This window comes from Carlito syrichta, unplaced genomic scaffold (genome assembly GCF_000164805.1).
Source record: "Carlito syrichta isolate Samal-C Ts95f unplaced genomic scaffold, Tarsius_syrichta-2.0.1 Scaffold89767, whole genome shotgun sequence".
In the NCBI taxonomy this organism is placed as follows: domain Eukaryota; kingdom Metazoa; phylum Chordata; class Mammalia; order Primates; family Tarsiidae; genus Carlito; species Carlito syrichta.
The window spans coordinates 230,512-251,546 of NW_007033863.1; the positions used below are offsets into that span (position 1 = coordinate 230,512).

Sequence of the window (21,035 nt, forward strand, 5' to 3'; positions counted from 1 at the left end):
GTAGAGATGAGGTCTTGCCAAGTTGCCCAGGCGGGTCTCGAATCCGCGGGCTCAGGCAATTCACTCACCTCCGCCTCCCAGAGCACGGGATTACAGGCTGAGCCACCGAGCCTGGCTGGAATGGAAATATTCTGAATTTCAGATTTTGGAATATTTGCATTATACTTACCCAGCTAAGCATTGCTAATCCCCAAATCTAAAATACTCCAAAAAGCATTTCAGATGATCTTTTTATTTGTCATGTCTGTTCAAAAAGTCTGATTTTGGATTAGTTTGGATTTCAGAATTGTACATGAGAGATGGTCAACCTCATTTTCAGATGATACATATATATGGTATGGAGGTAGGAGATCCAACTTTCCTTTCCAGAAATTTATAAGATAAGCCATTATTTCCCTACTGAACCAGCATGAGGTCTACAATTCCTTGTCTATAAATGTGAAATCCAGAAGGCTCTAGAGAACAAACATTTTCACCAAAAACTCATTTGGTAGCAGAACATGGACATTAAGTTTCTATGCCATTTCCTTTACTCCATTATATAAGTTAACTGAAGAATTATTGATGATTCAACTGTAAAGCACTTTCCCAGATCCTGCTGGAGAGGTTAGTGATTGTACCATGTAGTCTTTCTGAAACCCCCAGATAAATTCAGAAAATTCTGTGGCCCTAAGGTTTCAGATAAGGGATCTGTACCAACTTTAACAAATTGCTGAGTTGCAATACATACTGAGATCTTTTGCTACACTTTTTTTTTTGAGTCAGTCTTACTCTGTCACCCAGGCTGGAGTGTAGTGGCACACTCACGACCACTGCAGCCTCGACCTGTTGGGTTCAGGTGATCCTTCCGCCTCAGTCTTTCAAGTGCACAGACATGTGTCACCATGCCCAGCTAACTTTTTGATTTATTGAAGAGACAAGGTCTTGCCATGTTGCTCAGGCTGGTCTCAAAGCTCAGGCAATCCTCTTGCCCCAGGTCTCAAAGTGCTGGGATTACAGGCTTGAGTCACCATGCCTGGTCTTGCTATATACTCTTTATTCTAGTTGCACTGCTTTATCACAGTACCAATATCACTTTTTACATGTTTAATTGCAGTAGCTTTGTAACAAGTTTTAATATTTGCTAACTCAAGTCCCTGAACTCACTACTGCCCTTTTTATAATCTTGGCTACTGTTAATTATACAGTATAAAACTTCAAAAATAATTTCATTTTATTCCATCCAGTCCTGCTCTTTTGCCTAAATTTTGACTAGAATTGTGCTGTCTATATTAATTTGGGAAATAACTCATTTTTGTTTTGCTATTAAATCTCCCACCTAAGAACACAGTATGTCCCTCCATTTATTCAGGTCTTGTTTCATATACTTGGCGTATTTGTAGTCCTTCTTAAGGATCCCATATCTTTCTTCATAAATCTATATTCTTAGTTATTTCATACATTGTATGGTTACTGTGAGATTTATTCCCATTAATATTTCTTTTTTTCATCTACATGCACTGTTGTAGAATCCTATTTACATTTCTAACTGGCATGTACTAGAATAAAGAAAATGTACTACTTTTTGTATGTTATTTTGAATCACATCCCCTTTCTAAATTCTAGTAGTGCTAATAACATTTTGCTAGGACCATTCAGCTTTTCTAAGAATATAATCACTTTATTTGCACATAAAGAGTTTTCATTTTACACTGATAATGTTGCCAGATTTCTTAAATTGTCTTTGCATTCCAGAAACAGACCCTACTTAGGAATCATTACTAGATTAATAATTGCTAGCTTTTTAAAACCATTCTTATACCTTTCATAATAAACTATTCTACCTTTTCGCCTTGGTAGTATCTTTACCAGATTTTTGAAATTAAGAATACAAAACCTTCCTAAATTAGAGAGTATAGACTTCTCTTTTTTTTAATTGAGGTGGTCTTCATATAATTAGATTGTACATATCTGACTTTCCTGATTAAACAATGACAAAACTACATTTTTTTTCACTTTCACATAAGAGTATTTTTTATGGCTGTGAGAAGACAGATTTCTAGCATGGCAGTCTGAGGACCCATTCCCTAGTGAAATTGGTGAAAAATATTTTTTAAATAACCACTTAAAGTCTTGGAAATGTTCCTGGTGGGGCTCAGTGGCTCACACTTGTAATCCAAGCACTTTGGGAGGCCACGGCAGAAGGACTGCTTGAGCCCAGGAATTCAAGACCAGCCTGGGCAACTTAGCAAGACCTCGTGTCTACAAAATTTTTTTTTTTTTAGTTATCCAAGTGTGGTAGTGTACACCTGTAGCCCCAGCTGCTTGGAAGGCTGAGGTGGAAGGACTGCCTGAACCCAGGAGGTCGAGGCTACAGTGAGCCATGATTATGGCCCACTGCACTCCAGCCTGGGCAAGAGTGAAACCCCGATTCAAAAAATGCAAAATAAAAATAAGTCTCTGGAAATATTCCTAAGGACATACAGCAAACGAAGAAACATTTAATAAGGAAAGGTTACTAAAACCCAGTTAAGAAGCATGAGCGTTGTAGTGTTTGAAATCTGACCTGAGCCGGGCTATGTGGCTCAGCCTGTAATCCCGTGCCTTGGGAGGATGAGGTGAGTGGATTGCCTGAGCCCATGGGTTTGAGACCCACCTGGGCAACTTGTCGAGACCTCATCTCTACAATAAATAAAAAATTAGCCAAGCGTGGTAGCGCGCATCTGTAGTTCCAGCTGCTTGGAAAGCTGAGGCGGAAGGACTGCCGGAGCCCAGCAGGTCAAGGTTGCGGTGGCCGGGTGCGGCCACTGCACTCCAGTCTGGGCTACAGAGTGAGACTCCAACTCAAAAAAAAAAAAGAAAGAAATCTGACCTGTTGCTTCTCTGCCTCCCCATGCTCAGTATGGTAGAAACATCATTCAAAAAGGTATAGCCGAGAAGGACAGGCCTCTCCCACTCTACCTAGCTCATCTCATTTGAGGGCTGTGGTATCTTCCCAGGAGGAGCAGGTCATCAGCACTGTTCATTCTGCCCCCAGCTAACTGCTAAATTCTGAGCAATCACAACTGAGAGGTTCCTATCATTTAGCCAGCCATCAAGTGTGGAATGAAGGCACAGCATGCTGACTGTTCTGGGGCCCACATAGCTCTGGCCCTGGCTTGCTCATAAAGCAGTGGTCCCATGCCAGGCCCACTGTACCTCTCCCCATATTTAAAGCAGTAGTGTGAGAGGCCTTTGCCCAGGGTGAGAGGTCTTAAAATAGCGAGTTTCAAATCTCTTCCCAAAGGAAATGATTTCATTTACAAGAGTGTGGGGGAAGTTCAAGATTAAGGACTCTCTCAAAACAAGAGAGTGTGTGGAGAAAAAAGGTTTAAAGGAGACTGATAAATTTGATAGTGATATAAGCTAAACCCTTCCAGAGTTCAGAATAAATCTCAAAGAATAACCTCAAAAACCATCCCTGTAGCTGGGCGCAGTGGCTCACGCCTGTAATCTCAGCACTTCAGGAAGTGTAGGCAAGGAGATTTTTTTTTAAAAGAAATTACAATAAAATTAAAATATTAAATACTGGAGCTGAAAAATTACAGTAACTGAAATGAGAAATTCATTAGGTGAGCTCAATAATAGACTCAAACTGAAGAATTAGTGAACTTGCAGATCAAAGGATTTTTACAAACTAAAGAACAAAGAGAAAAAAGAGCAAAGAAAAATGAATACTTTCTCAGACAACTGTGGCACACTATGAAGTAACCCAACACTTGGGTAATAAGCATAGGAGACAAGAGAGAAAGGAGCAGGAAAACAAAATTGAAGAAATAATTGTTAAAAGCTTCTCAAGTTGATGAAAAACTGTAATCTACACATCAAATTAAGCTCAAGAAACTGCAAGTAGAATAAACACATAAAGACGAAAAGACATATAATAAAAATGCCAAGTTAAAGACAAAGGGAAAAAAAACCTTGAAAGCAGAAGATCAAATCATCACAAAAACATACCATCATTACAAAGTTAACCCCCCAAAAAGTTAAAAGCTGGCTTCACATCAGAAATTAGAGGACAGAACACCGTGGGATAACACAGATAAAATGTTCAGCCGGGTGTGGCAGTACATGCACAGCTGTAGTCCAGCTACTTTGGAGGCTGAAAAGGGACAATCACTTGAGCCCAGGAGTCTGAGGCCAGCCTGAGCAACATAGCAAGACATTCATCTTTAAAAATAAATAAGTACATAAATAAGATGATCTCAAATCAATAATTTAACCTTCCACCTTAAAAAAAAACTAGAAAAATAGAAAAAAGAACAGCAGACTAAACCTAAAGCAAGTAGAAGGAAATAATAAAACTTAGAGCAGAAATTAAAAGAATAAAAGACATTAAAGAAAAAATTTAAACCAAATGTTTGCTCTTTTAAAGATCAAAAGAGTTGACACACCTAGCCAGGTACAGTGGCTCATAATTGGGAGGTGGAGGCAAGAAGATTACTTGAGCTCAGGGGTTTGAGATCAGCCTGAGCAACTTGGCCAGACCTTGTTTCTACAATAAATCAAAAATTAGCTGGGCATGGTGATGTACGTCTGTGGTTCCAGTTACTTGGAAGACTGAGGCAGAAGGATCACCTGAGCCCAGCAAGTTGAGGCTGCCGTGGTGGTGAGCATACCATTGCACTTCAGCCTAGGTGACAAGAGTGAGACTCCAACTAAAAAAAAAAAAAAAAAAGTTGACACACCTTTAGCAAGATTGACCAATTAAAAAAAAGAGGAAGAACTTGTAGAAGACACAAGCAAATGGACAAACAAACCATGTTCATGGATTGGAAGAATCAGCATTGTTAAAATGACGATATTACACAAATTTACATATTCAACAAATCCCTACCAAATTACCAATATCATTTTTCACAGAATTAGAAAAAACAATCCTAAAATCCATATGGAACCAAATAAGAGCCAGAATAGACAAAGCAATCCTAAGCAAAAGAACAAAACTAGAGGCATCACATTACCTGACTTCAAATTATACTACAAGGCTGTAGTAAACAAAACAGCATGGCACTGGTACAAGAGCAGACACAATGACCAATGGAACAAAACAGAATCCAGAAATACCTACAACCAGCTAGTCTTCAACAAAGCAGACAAAAGCAAAAACTGGAGAAAAACACATCCTGTTTAACTAATGGTGCCAGGAAAACTGAATAGCTACATGCAGAGAAATGAAGCTTCATCCCCATTTCTCAATATTTACAAAAATTAATGCAACACAGATTAAAGACTTAAATGAAACCATAAATATCCTAGAAGAAAACCTAGGAAAAACTCTTCTGGACATTGGTTTAGACAAAAAATTTATGGCTAAGACCCCAAAAACAAAAATCAGTAAGTGGGACCTAAGTAAACTAAAAAGCTTCTTCATAGGAAAAGAAATAATTAACAGAGTAAACAGGCAACCTACAAAATGGGAGAAGATATTTGCAAACTATACACCTGACACGGACAATACCCAGTATCTACAAAGAACTCAAAGCAGCAAGAAAAAAGTAAAAAACCCCATTAAAAATGGGCAAATCACATGAACAGACATCTCTCCAAAGAAGATACAGACTTGTCACCGGGCACGATGGCACGCGCCTGTAATCCCAGCACTTGTGGAGATGAAGGTGAGAGAACTGTCTGAGCTCAGGGGATTGAGACCAGCCTGGGCAACTTGGCGAGACCTCGTCTCTACAATTAATCAAAAATCATCTAGGCATGGTGGCATATGTGGTTCTAGCTACTTGGAAGGCAGAGGTGGAAGGATCACCTGAGCCCAGCAGGTTGAGGCTGTGGTGGCTGTGAGCATGCCACTGTACTCCAGTCTAGGCAACAGAGTGAGATTCCAACTCAAAAAATAAATGAATGAAAGAATGAAGGAAGGAAGGAAGGAAGAAAAAGAAAGGAAGAAACAAAGAAGATACAGGCTGGGTGCAGTGGCTCATGCCAGTTAATCCCAGCACGTTGGGAGACCAAAGTGGAAGGATTGCCTGAATCCAGGAGGTCGAGGTTATGGTAAGCCATGATCATGCCACTGCACTCCAGCCTGAGTGAGAGTGATCCCCCTTCCCCCCAAAATACACACACACACACACACACACACACACACACACACACGGCCAATTAACACATGAAAAATGCTCAATATTACTAATTATCAGGGAAATGCAAATAGAAACCATAGTGAGTCCAGAAAATGGACTACGTCATAAGAAAACTACCTTTAAAAAAGCCCTGGACCTGATGGCAGAATTCTACAAAACATACAAGGAGAAACTGATACCAATCCTATGGAAAGTATTCCAGGCTATTGAGAAAGATGGAACTCTCCTGAAATCATTTTATAAAGCCAACATCACATTGATATCCAAACCAGGTAAAGATCCAACAAAGAAAGAGAACGATAGACTAATATCCTTGATGAACATAAATGCTAAAATTCTCAACAAGATCCTGGCAAACCAGATCCAACAACACATCTCAAAAATTATCCACAACAATCAAGTAGGCTTCATCCCCGGGATGCAGGGCTGGTTCAGTGTTCATAAGACCATAAACATAATTAAATATATCAACAGATGTAAAAACAAAAACCACATGACTATTATCATTAGATGCAGAAAAAGCTTTTGATAAAATTCAGCACCCTTCTTGATAAAAACCCTTGAACATCTAGGCATAGGTGGAACATACCTCAAAATAGTAAGAGCCATCTACGAGAAACCCACAGAAACCCACAGCCAGCATACTGCTAAAGAGACAGAAATTGGAACCATTTCCCTTGAAAACCGGAACAAGACAAGGATACCCACTCTCACCCCTCCTTTTCAACATAGTTTTGAAAGTCTAGCTAGGGCAATCCAACAAGAGAAGGAGATAAGGGGTATCCAAATAGAAAAAGAGAAACTTAAGCTATCCCTCTTTGAAGATGACATGATTCTATACTTCAAAAACCCAAGAGAATCTGTCAAAAACCTCCTTGCACTGATAAAGGACTTTGGCAAAATCTCAGGGTATAATATCAATGTGCAAAAGACAGTCACATTTCTATACACCAACAATAAACAAACAGAAACCCAAATAAAAAGCACAATCCTATTCACAGTAGCCACAAAAAAAAAAAAAAAAAAGAAATACCTTGGCATTTTCCTAATCAGAGACGTGAAAGACCTTTACAATGAAAACTACAAAACACTGCTCAAAGAAATAAAAGATCACACAAACAAATGGAAAAATATTCCATGCTCATGAATTAGAAGTATCAACATTGTTAAGATGTCCATCCTACCCAAGGCAATCTACAGATTTGGTATTGCGTTAAATCTGTAGATTGCCTTGGGTTGGATGGACAATACAGGAATTCATATGGAAACATAAACAACCACGAATAGTCAAAACAATCAGAAAAAAAAAAAAGCCGGAAGTATCACACTCCCAGATTTAATTTTTATTATAAAGCTACAATAGGCTGGGCTCGGTGGCTCAGCCTGTAATCCCAGCACTTGGGGAGGCCGAGGTGAGTGGATTGCCTGAGACCCGCCTGGGCAACTTGACAAGATCTCATCTCTACAACAAATCAAAAATTAGCCAGGCGTGGTAGCGCACGTCTGTAGTTCAAGCTACTTGGAAGGCTGAGGCGGAAGGATCGCCAGAGGCCAGCAGGTCGAGGGTGCGGTGGCTGGGAGCGGCCATTGCACTCCAGTCTGGGTGACAGAGTGAGACTCCAACTCAAAAAAATAAAATAAAATAAAATAAAATAAAGCTACAATAATCAAAAAAGCCTGGTGCCTGGTACTGAAACAAGAACAGGCTTATAGACAAATGAAACAGGACAGATTCCAGAAGCAAAACATCAATTTCTCAGCCAACTCATCTTCGACAAAGCCTCTACCACCAACCACTGGGGAGAGGAGAACCTATCCAGTAAATGGCCAACCACATGGGGAAGAGTAAAACAGAACCCCTACCTATCACCATACACAAAAATCAACTCTAAATGGATTAAAGCTCTAACTGTAAAACCTCAAACTATAAAAACCTTAGAAAATGCAGGACACACCCTTACGGAAATTAGAACTGGCAACCAATTCCTGATTAAAACCCCAAGTGACCATGCCATAAGAGATAAGATAGACAAGTGAGACCTCATCAAACTGAAAAGTTTCTCCAAAGCCAAAGAAACCATCAAGAGAGCAGGGAGAGAGCCCACAGACTGGGAAAAAATATTTGCCAACTGTATGTCTGACAAAGGTCTAACATCTAGGATCAACACGGAACTCAAACATGCCAAAAAGAAAAAAACAAACAGCTCCATTACAAGGTGGGCAAAACACATAAACAGACACTTCTCAAAAGAAGACATACAAGCAGCCAACAGATACATGAGAAAATGCTCAGCCTCACTAGTCATCAAAGAAATGCAAATTAAAACTATATGAGATACCACCTAACTCCAGTCAGGACGGCCATCATCAGTAACTCAAGAAACAATAGATGCTGGAGGGGATGCGGGGGAAAAGGGAACACTTCTACATTGTTGATGGGATACAACCTCTGTGGAAAAGTTTGGCGATTCCTAAAAGATCTAAAAATCTACCTTCTATAACCCCACAATCCTACTGGGAATATACCTGGAGGAACCCAAATCACTCTATGAAAAAGATACCTGCACATGTATGTTTATTGCAGCACTACTCACAATAGCAAAAACATGGAAACAATCGTGTTGTCCACTGAAAGAGGACTGGATTTTAAAAATGTGGTACATATACATGATGGAATATTATGCTGCAATAAAGGACAAAATTATGAACTTCACAGCAACTTGGATGGACTTAGAGTCTATAATACCAAGTGATCTATCACAGAAACAAAAAACTGAGTATTCACATGATCTCACTCTTAAATGGAATTTGAACAATTATCATAAGACTGTAAGAAAAGGATTGGCAGTAGTGGAAAACTGCCAGGGAAGAAGGGGGCCACGCCTCATCAACAAGGATACCTGCATAATGAACATTTGTATACCTAACCCTGATTTGTAGCCCACATCTTTAAAATAAAAAATTAAAACTTAAAAAAAGCATAAGAAAATAAATAAAACCACAGTGAGATAACACCTTACATCAGTCAGAATGGCTATTATTAAAAAGTAAAATAGCCAATAGATTTTGGCATGGATGCAATTAAAAGGGAACACTTATACACTGTTGGTGGTAGTGTAAACTAGTCAACCTCTATGGTTGTCAGTATGGAGATTTCTCAAAGAACCAAAAAGAGATCTACTATTGGATCCAGCAATCCCAACAACTTGGTATCTATCCAAAGGAACAGACGTCGTTCTACAAAAAGACACTTGCACTTGTATGTTCATCACAGCACAATTCACAATTGCAAATAATGTGGAATCAATCTAAATGCCCATCAGCTGAACAGTGGGTAATGAAAACGTGGTGTACATATACCATGAAATATAATTTAGCCATGAAAATGAATGAAATAATGTCTTTTGTGACAATCTGGTTAGAACTGGAGACCATCATCCTAAGTGAAGTAACACAGGAACAAAATAGCAAATGCTGCATGTTCTCACTTCTAAGTGGGAACTAAACTAAGGAACGATAAAGGCATAAAGAATGGCATAATGGACAGTGAAGACTCAGAAGAGGGAGGGTGGGTAGGGATGAAAAATCACTATTGGGTAACCTATGTCACAGTTGAGGGTGGAGGGTACACTTAATGCCCAGACTTCTTTGCCACTATACAATGCACCCATGTAACCAAAAATCATTTGTACCCCCTAAAGACATACCAAAAACAAGATTCAGATATGAAAATTAGTAGAGTCAGATATGAAACAGGGGACATCACTACTGACCTTACAGAAATAAAAGGGACTGTAAAGCAATACAATAAACAACTGTATGCTGGCCAGGCACAGTGGGTCATGCCTGCAATCCCAGCTCTTTGGAAGGCCAAGATAGGAGGATTACTTGAGTTAAAAAATTTGAGACCAACCTGGGCAACACAACAAGACCTTGTCTCCATAAAAAAATATATGTATTTTAGCCAGGTGTGATGGCGCACGCCTGTAGTCCAAGTTACTTGGGAGGCTGAAGTGGGAAGATCAGTTGAGCCCAAGAATTTGAGGTTGCGGTAAGCTGTGACTGTGCCACCCTCCAGCCTCAGTGACTGAGTGAGACCCTGACTCAAAAGCAACAACAAAAACCAACTGTACGCCAATGAATGAGGTAATACAGATAAAATGGGCAAATTTCTAGAAAGACACAAACTACTAAAACTGACTCATAAAGAAAAAGAAAATCTAAATATATCCTACAACAAATAGAAATAAATTAGAAATTTTTTAAAAAGCTTCTTTGGGTTTAAGACCAGCCTGCGCAACTTGGTGAGACCTCGTCTCTACAATAAATCAAGAAAAATTAGCCAGGAGTGGTGGCACATGCCTGTAGTTCCAGCTACTTGGGAGGCAGAGACGGAAGGATCATGAGTCCAGCAGGTCAAGGCTGCAATGGCCATGAGTGTGTCACTGCACTCCAGCCTGGGTAACAGAGTGAGACTCCAACTCAGTGACAAAAAAAAAGCCAGGAGTGAAGGAAAAATCTTCCCAACTCATTGATTAGGTTATTATTACCCCACTACCAAAACCAGACAAAGGTATGACCAAAAAACTGCAGACCAATACATACTAAAACTATAAATACAGATGCAAAACTTTTCAACAAAATACTAGCAAAACCAACTGCAACATGTAAAAATAATTAGCCACTATGATCAAGCAAGATATATTCCAGGAATGCGCGATTTGATATCCAAAAATTAATGTTATATATCATGCAACAAACATAAACAACAAAAATCACATGATCATCTTAATAGATACAGAGAAAACATTTGACAAAATCCAAATTTTAAGATTAAAACATCCAACAAAATAGGAATAGAAGGGAAGTTCCTCAACTTAGTCAAGGACACCTATGAAAAACTCATAGCTGGCTGGGCGCACTGGGCTCACACCTGTAATCCCAGCACTTTGTGAGGCAGAGGTGAGAAGACAGCCTGAGCCCAAGGGTTCAAGACCAGTGTGGGCAACTAGGTGAGACCTCGTCTCTGCAATAAATCAAAAGATTAGCCTGGTGTGGTGCCACACAACTGTAGTTCCAGCTACCTGGAAGGCAGGTGGAAAGATTACCTGAGCCCAGCGGGTCGAGGCTGCAGTGGTTGTGAGCGTGCCACTGCACTCCAGCCTGGGCAACAGAGTGAAACTCCAACTCAAAAACTAAAAGAAAAACTCTCAGCTAACATCATACTTAATGGTGAAAAACCAGTGCTTTCCCATATAATCAGAATCAGACAAGAACATCCACTCTTATCACTTCTATTCAATATTGTACTGGAGGGGCTATCCAAGGCAATTAGAAACAGAAGGCATCCAGTTTGGAAGAGATGAAATAAAACTAACTTTATTTGAGATCACTGATCTTGTACTAGAGAGTTTTAGAATTCTAGGCCTGGTATGGTGGGCTCACACCTGTAATTCCAGCAATCTGGAAAGCAGAGGTGGAGACTCACTTGAAGCCAGGAGTTTGAGACCAGCCTGGGCAACAAAGTGAGACCTCCCCATCTCCACAAAAATTAAAAATCTAGCTGAGTGTGGTGGCGTGTGCCTGTAGTTCCAGTTACTTGAGAAGCTGAGGCAGAAAGACAGCCTGAGCCCAGGAGTTTGGGGGCTGTAGTCAGTTATGATTGTGCCATTGCACTCCAGTCTGGGTGACAGAGTGAGACACTGTCTCAAAAACAATAAAAATTAAAAATAAAAATCCACTGAAAAACTAAAATAAACATTAGTTAAAATATTAAAAGTGAGTGTTCAGGAAGGCTGTAGGATACAATATCAACGTATAAAAAGCAATAATATTTATATACACACACAAGGAACAATCCAAAAATGTCATTAAGAAAAATTCCATTAATAACAGTAGTAAAAGCCAGGCTCGGTGGCTCAGCCTGCAATCCCGCACCTTTGGGAGGCTGAGGTGAGTGGATTGCCTGAGCACACGGGTTCGAGATCTGCCTGGGCAGCGAGACCTCATCTCTATAATAAATCAAAAAATCAGCTGGACATGGTAGCGCATTCCTGTAATTCCGGCTTCTTGGAAGGCTGAGGCAGAAGGATCACCGGAGCTCAGCAGGTCGAGGCTGCGGTGGCCAGGAGCGGCCACTGCACTCCAGTCTGGGCGACAGAGTGAGATTCCAACTCAAAATAAATAAATAAATAAATAATAGTAGTAAAAAGAATAAAATAATTAGAAATAAATTTAAAAACAAAAAAGTACAAAACTTATACTCTGAAAACTACAAAACATTTGCAAAAAATTAAAGACTTCAATAAATGGAAAGACATTCCACATTCAGGGAATGGAACACTTAATATTGTAAGATGGCAATACTCATCAAACTAATCTAGAAATTGAACACAATCAAATCAGAATGCCAGCTGGCTTCTTTGAAGAAATTGACAACTTGAGTCTAAAATCCATACGTAAACTCAAGTAACACAGAATAACCAAAACAATCTTGATAAAGAGGAACAAAGTTGAAGGACTTATACTTCCTGATTTCAAATCTTACTACGAAGCTATAGTACCAACTGGCATACAGACAGGTATATAGAACAATGGAATAGAATTAAGAGTCCAGGCCGGGCTCGGTGGCTCAGCCTGTAATCCCGCGCCTTGGGAGGCCAAGGTGAGTGAATTGCCTGAGCCTGCGGGTTCAAGACCTGCCTGGGCAACTTGGCGAGACCTCATCTCTACAATAAAAATCAAAAAACTGCTGAGCTCGGTGGCTCAGCCTGTAATCCCGCGCCTTTGGGAGGCTAAGGTGAGTGGATTGCCTGAGCCCGCGGGTTCAAGACCCGCCCAGGCAACTTGGCGAGACCTCATCTCTACAATAAAATTAAAAAAATTAGCTGGGCGTGGTAGCGTGCACCTGTAATTCCAGCTACTTGGAAGGCTGAGGCGGAAGGATCGCCGGAGCCCAGAGGGTCGAGGCTGAAGTGACCATGAGCATGTCACTGCACTCCAGCCTGGTTGACAGAGTGAGACTCCAACTCAAAAAAAAAAGAAAAAAAAGTCTGGCAACTCCCCAGAAAATTTGAGTTATTATTTGATCCAGACATTTCACTTCTAGTTACATGAGAAATGAAAACATGTCCACACAAAAACTTACACACATAAATGTTTCTAAAGTATTATTCGTAGTAACTAAAGGTGGAAACAACCCAAATGCCCAAAACAGACAAAGGGATAAACAAAATGTGGTTTATCTGTATAATGGAATATTAGGCCATACTAAGGAATCAAGTTCTGACACATGCTACAATGTGGACGAACCTTGAAAACATCATGCTCAGTGAAAGAAGCCAATCACAGAAGACCACATATTATGATTCCATTTATATGCAATGTCCAAGAATAAGCAAATATATGAGACAGAGAGATTAGCTGTCTAAGGCTGGAGGAGGATGGGAGATGGTAGCTAAAGCATATGGATTTTCTTTTTGAGATGATGAAAATGTTCTATAACTGACTGCAGAATCCTATGACTATACTAAAAACTATTGACTTGTACCCCTTCAATGAGTGAATTGTGCTTTATGTGAATAAAGCTGTTACCAAAAATAATAATTAGAAACTTTCCATTCATTCTCACAATCTAGAATTTTTAAAAATACAGAATTTAAATTGTATTCAAGTTATCTCTATAAGCCAACTACTTCCGGTGGCTTTTAAGTCTCTTTTACCACTCTTCATTCTTCCAAACCCCTGTATGTTTACTAGTTGTTATGGCTTTTTCTTTTCATTCATTCTTTTTTTTAAAGAGACAGGGCCTCACTCTGTCACCCAGGCTGGAGTGTTGCAGTGCAATCATAGCTCATTGGAACCTTGACCTCCTGGGCTCAAGCAACCCTTCTGCCTCAGCCTCCTAAGTAGCTGAACTACAGGTGCACGCCATTACACCTGACTAATTTTTAAAATTTTTTTTGTAGAGACAGGTTCTTGCCCTGCTGCCAGGGTTGATCTTGAACTCCTGGCCTCAACCAATTCTCCTGCCTCAGCTCCCAAAGTGCTAGGATTACAGTCGTGAGTCACTGTGCCTGGGCTCTTTTTTTTTTTTTTAACGACTTTTAGGATCAATTTTGAGTTTATGTTTTGCTACCATTCATTTCCCATGGATTTTCCAAAAGTTTTATTCATGCCATGTACTCTCCCTCTAGCCTCTGCAATCTTCTCTTTCCCTACCCCTACCTGTTCTTGGCAAAATCCCTAACATTTCTGTTGATAAAACCAATGGATACTTTATCTTTCTAGACCACTTAGCATTTCCCAATCCTGAGGGTCTGCAACCACCCAAGCCAGACCCCTCCCAACTCTGTTTCACCATTGAGAATCACTGTGCTGAGAAAGACCAGAGAGTTGTGATGAGCATAGCGAAAGGGTGAGAAATGCTGTTTTCCATGCTCAGCTGGGGTGCTATCATCTGTTCATGAACCCCACTAGCCTCCTCCAGGATGAGGACAGCAAGCCTCTCTTAGGTCCAGACCTGGCCCTGGGCCTCTGAGCTCCCTCCCTTCTGAACAGCCCCTCCATCCTCATCTGAGCTCTGACAGCCACCTCCAATCCAGCATGCTACCCGTTCAGCCAAAGAACACCTGCTCTGGCTTCTGGGCTAGGCACTGGGAGTCACGGAGATATGAGACAGAATTTTCTTGTTTTCTTCCTTTTTTCTCTATACCGTATACCCCCTCCCTTGACAATTTTAGCAGTACCACTGTCTGCACAGTTCCCCAAGTCAGAAACCTGAGTCACCTCAGCTCCTGGTCACTCCCACAAGCCCTTCCTTAAACCATTCTTCTCTTCACTCCCAAGGTGGAGGCTTTCCTCTCATCTCGACAGGGTAGCAGTTTCTCCTTGGGGCCCACCTCTCCACACAGGTCCCTAAAGTCTCAAGTTCAACACCAACCCTAATCCTGCTAAGTCCTCACTTGAAAGCTTTGCTGCCTACAGGAGCTGGTCCAGGTCCCTCAGTGCAGCCCTCATGACTAAAGGCCAACCTCCTCCTCCAGCAACACTTGCACTGCACACTGCTCCATTTGGTTTCTGAACTTAATCTGGCCGTTGGCTCCTGTGCACATGGAGGTCCCGCCATCCCACAGAGTACATCCCCTTTTTCCAGGCGGAGGCCCCATCTCCTACCCTCTTTCTGTATTTCTCTGACTGCACTGAGCTAAGAATATTCCTGTCTAGCTGCTCCCACCTCCGCTGTAGTTCCTCAAGGGCAGGCAGAGGTTATAACCACTAAGGAACTCTGAAAGGCCTCCTCAGAAGCCGCACTCAGACTACTCACAGGATAGAGGGAGGGCTTTGTGGCGACTCACCCTGCGGTTGCGGTTGTGATCCATGGTCTTGAGGTGCTTCTGGATGATCCCAAACTGCATGGGAATGAAGAGGTCACAGGCTGCACAGTGGGCTGCCTCCACCTTCTTCACAAAATGCTCCATGGCAATTTCTGTAGGGGGGAGACACAGGGAGACAACACTGGTCCCTAAGACAGACCCAAATGTTAGGGGAAAAACCAGACCAGCTCCTCAACTGGCCCTACCACTTCCACGTGGGCCTAGAGCTATTCTCCCAGACGCTCCCTGGGAGAATAGAGGGATACTTGAGCCTATAGTGAGAATCATAGGAGGGCAAACTCCTCTGATTCAGAGGGGTACCTGGTCGGACAGGAATGGAACCTCCTCACCTTGGGTCAAGTCCTGGTCTCTGTAGATCTGTTGGATCAGACCATCAAGGTCCTCCACAGTTTTTCGGAGCTCCTCTGTCTTCTTGGTCTTGTTGGTGACATACTCCTGCAGGATATTAGGGTTCATGTGGGCTGACCTATGTCCTGACGGGCCTGATGAATTTTTTTTTTTTTTTTGAGTTGGAGTCTCACTCTGTCACCCAGGCTGGAGGGCAGTGGCACGCTCCCGGTCACCGCAGCCTCAACCTGCTGGGCTCAGGTGATCCTTCCGCCTCAGCCTTCCAAGTAGCTGGAACTACAGGCACACGCCAACACGCCCAGCTAATTTTTTGGTTTATTGTGGAGATGAGGTCCCGCCAAGTTGCCCAGGCTGGTCTCAAACCCATAGGCTCAGGCAGTCCTCTCACCTCGGTCTCCCAAAGTGTTGGGATTATAGGCGTGAGCCACCATGCCTGGCCAGGCCCAAGAAATTAATAGCAGCTGTGCTGATTCAAGGCTCACCTGCAAAAAGTCGGCTGTCTGCTTAGGGAGCTTGGTGCCTACATACTTAAAGTGTTCCTTGTGGAACTTGCTGTCAAGATGGCTGACCATCTCATCCTCATAGAAGGTCCGGTATTTGCAGAGAGAACACACAAACTGGATCCTATCACAAGAAGGAAACAAGGGGCTGACACTGGGAAGGTTCCCGGGAACAGTGCTGCTGCCTCACCCAACCTAGACACAAGCCTTGAAACAGGCCTTGCTCATTGGCCTGTGATGCAGTCCCAGCAGAGGGACATGCTGGGGATCAGTGGGGTCGGGAATAGAAAGGGACAGAAAGTCTGCACGCTGCAGTTACTGCAACAGAGGGGTCAGGGGAGGAGCTCTTCCTTCCCACAGGCAGGAGGCTGAAGCCTGAGGCAGCAGCTGCTGCAACAGGCAAGGAGTCGCTGGAAGGTTGCCGAAGGGCCTCTACCAAGGCTGGGCAGGAGCTTGTATACTTGGCCCAGCTGGGGACAGGAAGGAAGGATGTCCTGGCATGAGCCAGGTGGCCCCGAGGTGCAGAGCGGAGTAGGCAGTCCCAAGGCAGGGCCCGAAAAGGTGCTGCATCTTCCTTCTGGGATCTGGGGGACTCAAAGGCCCAGCCCATCCTCTGCTCAGAATGCTTGGGGGTGGTGTCGGGAGGGATGGGAGGCAAGCAGGCCTGGGTACCTGCTGCCTCATCTTCCTCTTCCAAGAAGAGACCAGTCTGGGCTGGAAGGAGGGCGCCCGCCTGGCCTGCCAGAGGGCAGCCTGGAGTCACCTGGGTGAGGTGCTCTGTCTGGGTCTGGTGTCCACAGCAGAAGCCCGGGGTCTGGGGCCTGGGCCGGAGCAGGCTGCCGTGGCAGGGGGCGGAGGAGGCCAGCCGCCACCGAGGCCTCGGGGCGGGTCCCTACCTCTGCCGGACGTCCTTATCTGGGCCACGGGGTCAGCTTTGTCTGGAGAGCCCAGGGGGCCGGGCGCCGGCGAGGCTGAGGAAGGTCCAGCAAGAGCAAGAGTCTGAGGCGGAGGAGGAGGAGGCAAGCGCCAGTGCGGGAGCCCTGAGGGCAGACAGACCCGACCAAGGGGCGTGAAGGGCTCAGCCGCAGACAGACCCGGCCTGACAAGGCCGGAGGGCAGGGCAGAGGGCAGGCCCAAGGCTGCCACAGCCCACAGGTGCTGTCATCTCTCCTGGGCACGGCGGCGGCCTCTTGGCAGCTAGCTGGGGCGGCACAAGCGCCTTGGACCTTGAGTCTCTGATGAGCTGGCCCCCTCCCTCAGGGGCATCAGGCCCCCAGTGCACCTCAGGACACGTGTGCCAAGTGACTTAGTGCCAGAGCTTCTGAGCAACGGTGCCGAGCAGTGTCGGGTCTCAAGCCACAGATGCCAGAGGTCGCCAGGCGGCCGCAGAGGGACAAGGGATGAATCAGGCCTTGGGAGCTGGGCCTGGCAGGAAGCAGGGTCCATGCACTGCTGTGCAGGTGGTGGCTCCCAAGGGAGGCCAGAGGGCGGCGATATGGCAGAGCTATGGCCCTGCTCTCCTGGTGGTAGCCCCAAAGTGAGGCAGAGGCATAGAGGTGGAGGGAAGCTGGTTACCTTTCCACCATGCGGTCTCGTTGCCGCTTTTTCTGCTTGTCCAGACTTTTCTTGCCTGACTGCAATTTGCGCTTGGTCTGGCCATTCTCATCCTGGGTGGTCAGGGCCCCTGTGGGAACAGATAGGCAGTCACTAGCTTGGTTCTGCTAGAATAAGGCAGGCTCTGTGGCCTCTGACTGAATCACCCGCTGTCCACTCGAGGGTCCATCTGCGAGCAGCTGTCCAAGCAAGGCCTCTGGCCATGAGCAGGGCTGAGTACCCTGGGCTAGGCAGGGTGTGGATTTGGCCTAGGCCCCAAGGAGCAGGGGGCCATATGCTGACCCCTCCACTCTCCAAGACAACCATGCTCTCGGCAAAGGGGGCTAGGAGGAGGCTGGAAAGCAAAGAGAGGCTGTTTCGGTGAGAACACTAGCATGTGTTCAGAGGGGGTGGGTGGTGGGATGCAGGGAGGCCGCTCACATGGCCCTGCCCACCCCCCACCAGGCACCGCGGCAACAGTGGGCTGAGGCTGGATTTGCTGTTAGGTACCTGCTGGCGCTCATCACTCAGGTAGGGGGACACGGACTCCCAACAGGGGCTGGAGAGGCGCTAAGGGAGAGGACACGCAAACCAGAGCCGTAAAAACTGCACCAAGAGTCCCAGCTTGGACACCAGCCACTGAGGACTTGGAACTGCACGTTACTGAGGGGCCAAGGGCAGGGAGTGTGCCTGGGGTTCCCCACACTTTTGGTTGCTGCCCCCACCTGAAGGCAGTACCAGTGTGCTGGGCAGGAGCCACCACCATCCTCAGCCTCTGCCTGGGAAGAACAGGGGCAGAGTGGGAAGGGAGAGGAAGAGGAGGAAGAACACTCTGCCAGCACATTCCCAGTCCCACAAGGGGGATCCCAAGCCAGCCACAACCCCATCCTCTCAGTTGGATGCCTCCCACCATGAGCCCCTGAAGAGTCACCCCAGCTCCAGGCGACCCAGAAGACTCACCCTTCTCTGGATCCTCTTTGCCTTCTTCTCGCCCATCCTCTTTTCCCTCCTCGTCCTCTCCTTCCTAACACATAATTTCAAAATCCAACTTTAAAATGTGTGCAGTTATTTATAATGGTTCTAAACAACAAGGCAGTTCTGTGCCAGGAGTCTAACATCCTCCCACCACCTGGCACACAGAGGACTCCCTCTCCCATTTTCTGACAAGGAAACTGTGCCTCTGGCTAGGCAGCCTGCACTTTCTGCCAGACCACACTGCCTCCTCATGCTGATCACCTGAGCACACACAGCTGACCCAGCACTGCCCACGGCCCAGCGGAGAGCATTGCTCTTCAGTCCAGTGTGGACTTCACAGGCCCCACCTGCAGACCAGGGCCACTTACCGCTCTGGAGCCCTTCTCCACAGCCTCATTGCCTTCAGGGCCCTCTGTGGCTTCCCCCTCAGTGCCCTCATCTGCAAGGGGAGAGGAGGTAAGCTCAGTCAGGAGTCCAGCGGGGCAGGGGATAGTGGCCCAGTGCCACCAGGCTCACCGTTGTCTGAATCGCTGTTGTCTGAGCAGTCCGTTCGGGTGGCTTTGCTGTCTGGCTCATCAGGACTGCCACCCTGCTTTCTCTTCTTCTTCTTGGTCTGGGTCAAAAAGCGGGAGCCAGGTCAGGGAGGGTGGCTCCTGGCCCTTTGCTCAACCACAGGGGACTAGCAGGAGAAGGCTGCCTCTGCTCACCCGGAAGTCAGCCGTGGTCCAGGTCTTCCAGGTCCGCCTCATCTGCTTCATGCCATTGCCAAACCCGAAGCCAAAGCGGGAGCTGCCCGGGAAGGCGCCCCCAGCTCGCATGCCCTGGAACATGCCGTACTCAGGGATGATGTTCTGGGAGAAGAGGGAGGGCAGCCGGGAGGCACCAGACATGCACTGGCCCCGGGCCCCCATGGGGTCTTCCCACATGCGCCCATAGCCCGAGGCCATTGGTCGGCCGCTCCGGGCATCCCGGGGCCAGCCCTGAGCCCTCGGACCGAAGGTGTCGCCGCCACGCATGCGGAACTGGTCACGGTAGGCATCATACTGGCCCTCATAGGCCATTTCCATCTCAGGGTCAAGTTCGCCGTAGTCATAGCCTGACCGGTACAGGTCACGTTCACTCAGGACCGCCCTCGAGTCACAGGTCTCATAAGAGTCATACCTGCAGAGGCATGGGACAAGTATTGGATGGATCCCCCTCAGGGTCTCTCATGTCCAGGCAACTGTCCTTCCCTCCCCAAAACCTCCCAGTCCTGGAACAGGAAGCCCAGCCCCACTTGAGAGGCTCAATGTTCAGAAATGCCATTTTAAAAGGTTCCAGACCTTTGGGGCAGGGAGTTCTGGAAGTAGGTAGGGTCCCACTGCCCCAAGCTTGAATGTAACCATGCACCAGCTTGGGGACCCTAAGAAGGACCAGCAACCAGGGTGAAGGCTCTAATCCAGTGAGTCTCAATGAGGGACAAAGCCACAACTCCCAAGGCTACTCCTCCAGGGGTGAGGCCAAGCACCCCAGCACCCTGTGGGGCTCATGCAGTCCAGCAGGATGAATGCTTGGCCAGTGAGGCAGATAAAGCCCATGAGAAAAAGTGTTGGTCTTGTCTCTCAAGGGTAGAGGAACCCCTGAACCATTCAAAGTCCCTCACCACTCAAAAGAAATGAGACAAAAGGAGGAGTGTTTCCCAGAAAGATATCACGAGCTTGCTTGGGGACCAAAACAGAGCTGTAATAATGCCTCACACCAAGCCCTACAGGGCATCTGGGAAAGCAGGCCAGGCTGCCTGCCTGGGAGAGAGAGGGCACTGGGGAGAGCTGTTTAGCCATAGATACAGCCACACCCACCACATGCCCAGATCCCGTACACCTCACAGGAACTTCAAGGGCCTCTCCTGGCACCCTCCTCCTCACACCCAGACCGATGGGAGGCACCAGCAGCTTAAGCAGCCAGCACCACCTTTGCTCCCCTCGCCCAGGGGTGATCCTAGGCTCTAAGCTACAGCAAGAAGGTACACGCAACACAAGCCCAGGCTCCCATACCGAGCCTTCAGCTCCATGTGCTGCAGCTGTTGGGCAAGGGGCTATAGAGCCCATCCCAGCAAGTCCCCTTGTGCTGCC

At 45.5% G+C, this 21,035-nt stretch overlaps 1 protein-coding gene across 2 annotated transcripts in view; it reads right to left on the reverse strand.

Annotated features, from left to right (window-relative positions):
• Positions 1-21,035, reverse strand: part of AKAP8L (A-kinase anchoring protein 8 like) — a 36,414-nt gene that overhangs the window by 2,977 nt on the left and 12,402 nt on the right. For both annotated transcript variants that reach the window (XM_008058411.1, XM_021712448.1), the window contains exons 5-12: positions 19,632-20,085; positions 19,441-19,537; positions 19,293-19,363; positions 18,910-18,973; positions 17,932-18,040; positions 16,339-16,480; positions 15,838-15,943; positions 15,470-15,600 (exon numbers count right to left, since the gene is read on the reverse strand). In XM_008058411.1, coding sequence (XP_008056602.1) covers positions 15,470-15,600; positions 15,838-15,943; positions 16,339-16,480; positions 17,932-18,040; positions 18,910-18,973; positions 19,293-19,363; positions 19,441-19,537; positions 19,632-20,085 — 1,174 coding nt within the window. The remainder of the gene's footprint in view (positions 1-15,469; positions 15,601-15,837; positions 15,944-16,338; positions 16,481-17,931; positions 18,041-18,909; positions 18,974-19,292; positions 19,364-19,440; positions 19,538-19,631; positions 20,086-21,035) is intronic.